The following is a 7,749-nucleotide window of genomic DNA, read 5'->3' as shown; positions in this document are numbered from 1 at the left end:
TTCAAGTGTATAAATTTTATTACTTAAATATCTCTTCACTGAAAAATCTAAAACATAATACAGCAGGCCAAGAATAATCATTCTATTTCTAAGAAATAGAATGTAAATAAACATACCTGACTGTAAATAAACATACCTTGGAGTGAAGTACATATTTTCATTTCATTATTCCCAGTGGTTTTAGTTTGGCATATAGCAAGGATGCAGACTGGTTTCTGAAAACCACCTCCCTCACTTCCCACAAAGTTCCTGGTTTTGGCGCACAAAGGTTACAAGGTGCCTCTGCTGGGCCTTGGCATCCCTGTTCCCTACTGGTGGAAACTGATTTTTCTACAGATGGGCTCAAACTTCATCTCCCTAACAACACCTGCTTGATTTTTAAGTTGGACAGTTAATAAGTGGGGGGATATGAAGTATGAGAGTAGGTGTCTGTGTGTGACATTTGTGCCCTACCTCCAGGAACCTCAAATTCAGTCACAGACCCTCTGGATATTCTTTAGGTCCTCTGAAAGGAAGGTCTTTGCTGAGGCTTAAAAAGCAGTTTGGCCTTTGGCATCTTATAAAGAGATTTACTGCCACATCAGTGTGGGTGAAAACAAAGGTTTACAGGTGGTTGGTTTTTGTTTTTAAAGCCAACTATAATCCCATCATTGTATTTCTAAGGAAAATGTAAACTGTTCATACATTCTCTTTAAACATCACAGTGAAAAACAAGTACCCGTATGTGTGATAGGGCAGGCAGAGGGCTCCATCTGCTCTGCCCTTGGCAAAGGCCTGTGGCCACACTAGTGAAAATGCCAGCTTTGCTTCTGCATGGATACTCTTGCTGTGCCATCCCACTGGAGCACCGGTGGACCCCAAAGGCAGGGCAGGGTAGGGGGAGGGAATCTTGAAATGTTTCCAGGAGCTCTGTCCAGCTGTCTCTGTTCATCTTGCAGCCCAGGAATGCTATACAAAGCTACAAGGACAATGATGAGACTATGGATCTGGTGCCATTCTCTAGGGAAGACTTGGCTTGGAGTGTGGCTGCCTGGATTCGAAAATGCGTCCTTGACTCCATGGAATAATTCTTGTAGTTTTGCCTGGAAGTGAGCAGAAAATTAGATACATGAAGCTGCTCTGGGAGGTCTTTTTTCTTTTTTCTATTTGAGCTTCTCCCCTGTTATGTTTTAGAGACTCAAATCCCTGACTCATCCATATGAGTGTGGAGTCCTAGCCAAGGGAAGGAATACCCAGAGGGTGTGTGCCCCCTCACCCTGGTATCATGCCCTTTGGAACAGTTCTTGGTCCTGTTGGGTCCCTAAACATGAAGGGGTGGTTTCAGGAGATATATCCCTGGACTAGAAGGCAGGAGACCTGGGTCCTCACGCCAGTCCTTGGTAGCCCACTTCCTCTGGGATTCCAATTACTCGTTTGTAAGTTGAGGAAGTAGTTTTCCTATGATAGTGCAGAGCTGGGTACCCAGGGATACATGATTGGCCTCTGGACTGTGTGCCCTCCCCAAGAAGCCTCCCTCACTGCTTCCTGAGGGCTCCTTTCCCCCTGCTCCTTTCCCCCTGCCTTGAGGTGACTCAAGCCTTACTTGGCTGACTCCAGGAGTTTGATGGCCTCTTCATTTCTGCCTTGCTCCATAAACAGCAGGGCCAGTTCCAATAGGGCATTTGGGATCAAATAATGGTCATATTTAATCTTCTTTTCACTGCAGAACAGAAGAAGGCATGGCTTACAAATTTTTGCCCTTGAGGTGTCCTTCGGGTCCTCCTCTGTAGCTTCCCAAGAACTTCATATGAGGATTTCCTGACCTGCATTCCAATTTGGGAAAGTTGCCACTACCTAACCTTAGAAAGGTTAGAGTCCACAGGGGAGCCTTCTAGTTCTATACCCTAAGGCTCCTGACAATCTATGTGTCCTGTCTATACTTAGCCTATCCCCTGCCTCAATACCAACTGCATACTCCAGGCTGAATGGTTTATTAAACTGGGAAGTCTCCTGGCTCTGACCCATGTTCTATGCTGCCCCTGAGTCATACTTTTAAAACACAAATCTGCCTTGTCCAGTATCCTTCCTGGCTCTCCTCTACAGGATAATTTAGCCTTATGCAAAAGAACATGCAGCCTTCTTTATTTCATGTTATACCCTTTTCTCTCTATAGCTTCACTTATGCAGCAAAGGATCTCACCACTGTTACCCCAATCTCAGGTGTTTATCCTGTGTCCAGGCATTTGCACAGGCTGTACCTACTTTCTCCCTTACTTTCTCTGCCTGATAAACTTCCCAATTTAAATAATCAGCACTGGAAAGCCTTTTCTAGCATTTCCAGTTAGGTTTAGATCCCTCCTCCAGGCATCCTCTGCTTCCCTCCAGCATAGCCCTAGGCTGGGCTATCCATAGATATCCATCTCTAACATGTTGCTTCCCATGCTGCTGAATTACAAACTTTACCAGGGCACTGTTCACTGGAAACATGGCTGTATGATTTGGTGAGCCTGGAGGTCTAGGTCTGAATTCTCTGTACCCAGCACAGTAGACAGTAGTACACATGGGTGAATGGGGTTGGCTGCTATCAGCTACATGAGGATGGAGGAGGCCCCCAAAATTCTTCCCAGGAGGCCTAGGCCCAGCAGGAGCAGCCAGAGGTACTTACTTGGCAGAGATGCTCCTGAAATTCTCCTCAGCCTCCTCGATACGGCCTAGGTATTTCAGACACAGGCCTTTCAACAGTTTCACCAAGCACTGATCATCTGCTGAGTACTCATTCTCTGAGAACAGGGGTGTAAGGGAAGAAGATATAGGCTTAGTCATTTCTGCTTCATTACTTGGGGAGCTCCTACTCTGTAGGTCCCAGGATAAGAGTGAATCAGACAGTCCCTGTCCTAGGGGGAGGGGAGTTCACATCTGAGAAGGAAAAAAAGATACTGAGACTGACAATACAGAGAATCAGGCATGAAAGAAGGAAGCCCAGGGGCTGTGGAAGCCTAGAGGAGAGGCCTTGACAAGGGGACAAAGGATAGCTACTTGGAGGAGCTGACATTTAAGGTCAGTCTAGAAAGAAAAAAGGACAGTTACCAGAATAGAGAAGCGAGGAAAAGCATTTTTGGCTGAGGGAATCTTCAACTGTAAAGACCTGCCCTAGCCTGGCAGGTTCAAGGGCCTGAGTGTAGTCACCTGGGCCCTTTGCCAGCATCTCTTCAGCATTGGTAATAATCTCAAGCATCCCATCTGTGAGTTCCGGCTGCTTCCCAATCACAGCATAGCCATTCCAGATGTACATCATTTCCTGAGGGCAGGGGATAGGGCAAGTCAGTCCTACATTTCTGCCCTAAATGGGGACTTAGTTTTTCCATCTATAAAATGAAAGCTCAGATCAGAGGATCTCACAATCCCTTCTAATTTCTCAACCAGGTTTCAGCCCAGCCTGTAAAGTTGTGGGCTTGAGAGTGGTATGGAGGGAACTTCATCACATATTATTGAGATCTCACCTTAACCCCAGTCAGGAATTTAAGATGGCCCAATGTTGGGGAAGGGGGTACAACAGCTCAGTGGTAGAGCGCTTGCCTAACATGCAACAGGCCCTATCACTGGCAGTGGGGCAGAGGATTCAATATCCTCACTATTCTGCTCATAACTACCAATATGTTTCATCTACTTTTCTATGGCTTCCCTGGGTACTGTTATGTCTTCTTCCAACCTCTGTCCAAACTTGGCATTTCTAAAGACCAGGCTATGTCCTAGCCAACAAGAAATCCTCTTTTCCATCCAGCAGGGACTCCTTATGTTGGAGGAGCCATAATTTATTCAAGTACTTTGGGATAATAGAATTTAATACTGTCATCTTTTCTCCTGTCCTCCCCAATGAGCTCAATAATGGCAACTCACATTCCATTTCCTTTAGAATTGCATTACTATCATGAAGACTATAAAATATATCCTGATTCCATTTTGTTGTTGTTGTTGTTTTGCCTTGACTTCCAGAAAGTTCAGGATATTAAATTTGCATTCAAGTAACTGTTAGCTTAGATTAGCATTTCCTAAATGATCAAACCAAGTATTTGAATGTAATTTGTATAAAGTTCTAGAAAGATACTGTTGCAGTTATTATATTCTAGGAAGGGAATTTGAATTTAGACCAGTATTTCTCAAATTGTTCTATTGTCCCAAGTTAGCCAATATCCCATTAAAAAAGAGGGGGGTTTTGTGCCCAAATAAGGGGAAAAAAATCATACATATCTTTAAGCTTCTTCTGGGAAACCTATCATTTAGATCAGCATAAACAATCTCCAAGAAAGTCTACAACGTATCAACTTTGTTTAGGCTCACTTTCCCAATGTATTTAATCACTGAAACTATTTTCTGCATAAATAGTGTTTTGCAGATTACAGTTTGGGAAAATTCTGCCCTAACTTTTCAGTAAAGTTGCATCTTCTGCCCTTCCTACAATAATCCTTTCCTCCATTTGATAATAACAGCTTTACTATATATTTTTAATTGTAAAATTTTTTAACATTTAGAAATATTCAGGCTCTAAATAAAATTCTTTATAAATATTGAGCTTTTCAAGTTACAAAGTGTTTAACTGTGGAAATAGACAAGACACATATTATCAGGTTTATATTGAAGAGGAATTCTATCTAAGGTATGCATTAGTGAGTAGTGGAGCTGGCTTCGGGTCTCTAAATCAGGGTTCCTACTTTTCTAACTGCCTTACTAGTTGAATAACAATATGATTTTTAGCTAAGGGGAAGTTTATCTGATGCCAGCTCAAATCAGGCATTGAATTAGCTTTATAACAGTGGCTCAGAATACAGGTTCTGAAGCCATGCTGCTGAATTCAAATTCTGACTCCAATTTACTAGCTGAGCAAACTGGACAAGTAAGTTCATCTTTTTGTTCAAAGTTAAATAAGACATGGGCTGGAGACTCCAGCCCTCAAAAAAGATGAGTTTAGTGAAGGGGGCACCAGCATGAGCAACAATTATTATCATCATGTGACAGAACTGGAATAGTCTGGGAACAGAGGACAGTCAGGTTGATGCCTCTGCCTAGGGACCAGGCTGTGGCCTAAGAACTGCTCTTTCTGCCCTGAAGTATCTCCTCCCCATGCTCCAAGACCAGCACTTTTCTCAGGTTCAGGGCCAGGTCAGTTCATCTCTGTTCCTACCCTCAATCCCAGGTGAACTGTGAAACCCTCTCCAGGCTCAGAGACAAGAAAGTTTCCTCATGTACTTCCCACAGGCAGTGGCTCTCATCTAATTTTCACAATCCCAAACCCAAGGGCAGGATCAAGCCAGACCTTCCTACCCACCAGAGCAGGGATTGGCAATGAGATAGGGTTCGGGGAGAGGTAGCGCCTGGACTTCCGGATGGCAAACTTCTCTGTGGGTAGAGATTTCCCAGCAATCTTGAGCTTGAGGCCTGGCACAGCTCTGAGAAAGAGACAAGGAGGGTGGGGAAGAAATGAGAAAAAGCAAGAAAGCACTGAGGGTCCCCAGGCTACCCAGCCTCTACTTGGTCCCTCTCTCTGGACCTGTTTTTCCATCTGTATGAAAAGAGTGACTCTAAGAGCCTTCCAGGTTGAAATAGCCTTTGGCTATAGTCTTATTTCATAGGCCCTATCTCATCACCTGGCTACTTCCTTTGGCTAGTCAAAGGGTTTGTGGCTGGTTAAGGTAAAAATATACCCAAATGCTACTAGGCTTGCCCCGTGTTATCCTAATATTGCTCTTCTACTCCCAGGCTCCATTTCCTGGGAGGACCCAATGGAAATCTAATTCTAGTTTCACAGGGGAGACCAACATCCAGTAAAAGGGTAGGACCTACCTAGACCAAACTGCTCAAAGCCTTAATTAATTCCAGTCTCTCGAGCTTTAGCCTCCTCAGGTGTTTCCAAGGGCAGAATAATATGCAGTATGCAGCTAAGCACACCTCCATATCTGAATCTTCACCCACCAGCTCTCCTACCCTCCAGTTTCTGCCATGGTCACTTGGTATGGCCATGACCTCAACCTCAGGCCTGAGACATTTAGGTTCCAGAAACAGCTGGACATAGGAGTGAGGCCACCCCAAATGCCTTGCATGCTGGAAGGAACCTCTCTGAGCCTCAGTTTTCTCATCTCTATAGTATTAATGATACCTACCCTCACAGGCCTTCTGGAAGAGTTCTATGGGACAGGGATATGGAGTTTGCTATAGTAGCAGGCACTCCATAAGCGATACATGCTGTATGTGACAGTAGTAGTCCAGGAAGTTCATATTATACCCACTTCCAAGTCTGCAAAATGGGTTCAGCCAACCTCACCATGACCCTAGGAAGAGTCTAGACTCCCTTCTTTAGCCTGCCACAGCTAAAGGAGCTTTCCCTTAACAACCTTTTTGCCTACGGAGGCAAACAGGTGGTACAGATAAGAATGAAAACAGCACCACTTGGCAGACTGCTCACTAGGTTCCAGGTCCTAGGCCAGGCACTTTAAATATATTATCTAGTTGTCACACAATAACCCTGCAAGATTTATGATGCTGAAACTGTCCAAGGTGACACTGCTAAGAAATGGCACTGGCTGAGCTAGGCATGGTGGCACACACCTGTAATCCCAGCCACTTAGGAATCTGAGACAGGAGGCTTAGGATCCTGAGGCAGGAGGATTGCAAGTTTGAGGCCAGCCCGCGCAACTTAGTGAGATCCTGTTCTCAAAAATAAAGAGGGCTGGGGATGTAGCTCAGTAGTAGAGCACTCTCAAGTCCAATCCCTCGTACCACAGGGGGAAAAAAAAAAAGGCACAGGCTGGATTTAACCTTGTTGGTTTGGTCCTCATTTGTGGGGTGGGCTCTGTACTGTGCTTCTGGAGTGCATCAGGCTAACTCAGCTGAAGGAGGACCTGCCCCTCTGTAGGTCTCAGTGTCCACCTCTGTTTTACTGACCAGATGGAAGAGGCTGAGTGGTAGATGAAGTCTACAGAACCACTTATGAAAGGAAACCTGGGCATTCAAAGGGTTCTGACCAGCAGCAGCAGCAGCGTCATAGTGGGTGACAGGAGATGACAAGCTGTGAACACCTCTGGACAGGAAGCCCAGAGCTGGAGGAGATGGCCACCTCACCAGGCCCCTTTCTGCTACCCTCATCAGCTATGAAAGGAGCCTGGTTGGTCTGTCTACAGTGGGATGGCAGGACCTACCTAAATAGCTCCACTTCATCATCCCCAAATGGCTTGTAGTCCTCCTTCCCAAACATGCTAAGGTAAGCGGCCTTCATGTAGATGTAGGTGGCCTGTGAGACATCAAGAGACAAATGTGAGTAACCCTCCTGCCAGTCACTGTTCCAGAATGGCACAAAATCCTCATTCAGATCTCACTGTGGCTCAACATTCTCCCGAAGCCCCTGGGGAGAAAGTGACAGTGAGGAAGCTGAAGTAACTTTAGGAATTGAATTGGGAGTTAAATCCTGGAGGATCTTATGTCAAAGCAGTCATCCCCTCCATCCTGAAGCAGTGGAGAGAAGGACCAAGCAACTAGTAGCTGGGATGGAGACAAAGACAGCGAGAGCATCAGGGCTTCTAGGATGCAGCGACTGAGGAATGGACTCTTGAAGGTCATTCAAGGAATTGAAGATTCACAGAGGCACAAGAAGGGGCCTTCCAGCCAACAAAGAGTGGCCCAAACAAAGCACTGGGGGTGGGACTGTGCCATACAGACCGGTGGCAGCCGAGTCCGGAACTGGATCCCTGCGCGCCTGCGCACGCCCTCCCCCGGAAGTCT

The 7,749-nt window shown here is 45.5% G+C and overlaps 1 protein-coding gene across 5 annotated transcripts in view; it reads right to left on the bottom strand.

Moving 5' to 3' along the window:
• The window catches only part of Ttc39a (tetratricopeptide repeat domain 39A), a 49,192-nt gene continuing 41,443 nt past the window's right edge, over positions 1-7,749 (bottom strand). For 3 of the 5 annotated variants that reach the window (XM_048815413.1, XM_048815415.1, XM_048815414.1), the window contains exons 13-18: positions 7,170-7,261; positions 5,303-5,423; positions 3,067-3,277; positions 2,645-2,759; positions 1,583-1,699; positions 1-1,082 (exon numbers count right to left, since the gene is read on the bottom strand). In XM_048815413.1, the coding sequence (XP_048671370.1) occupies positions 959-1,082; positions 1,583-1,699; positions 2,645-2,759; positions 3,067-3,277; positions 5,303-5,423; positions 7,170-7,261 (780 nt within the window). In that variant the 3' untranslated portion in view covers positions 1-958. The remainder of the gene's footprint in view (positions 1,083-1,582; positions 1,700-2,644; positions 2,760-3,066; positions 3,278-5,302; positions 5,424-7,169; positions 7,262-7,749) is intronic. The other 2 variants (XM_015485015.2, XM_048815416.1) reach the window with 1 other exon arrangement.

This window comes from Marmota marmota, unplaced genomic scaffold, assembly GCF_001458135.2.
Source record: "Marmota marmota marmota unplaced genomic scaffold, marMar, whole genome shotgun sequence".
NCBI classification, from domain to species: domain Eukaryota; kingdom Metazoa; phylum Chordata; class Mammalia; order Rodentia; family Sciuridae; genus Marmota; species Marmota marmota.
The sequence above is the reverse complement of the archived record's forward strand: the minus strand, read 5'-3'. Positions and strand labels throughout refer to the sequence as shown.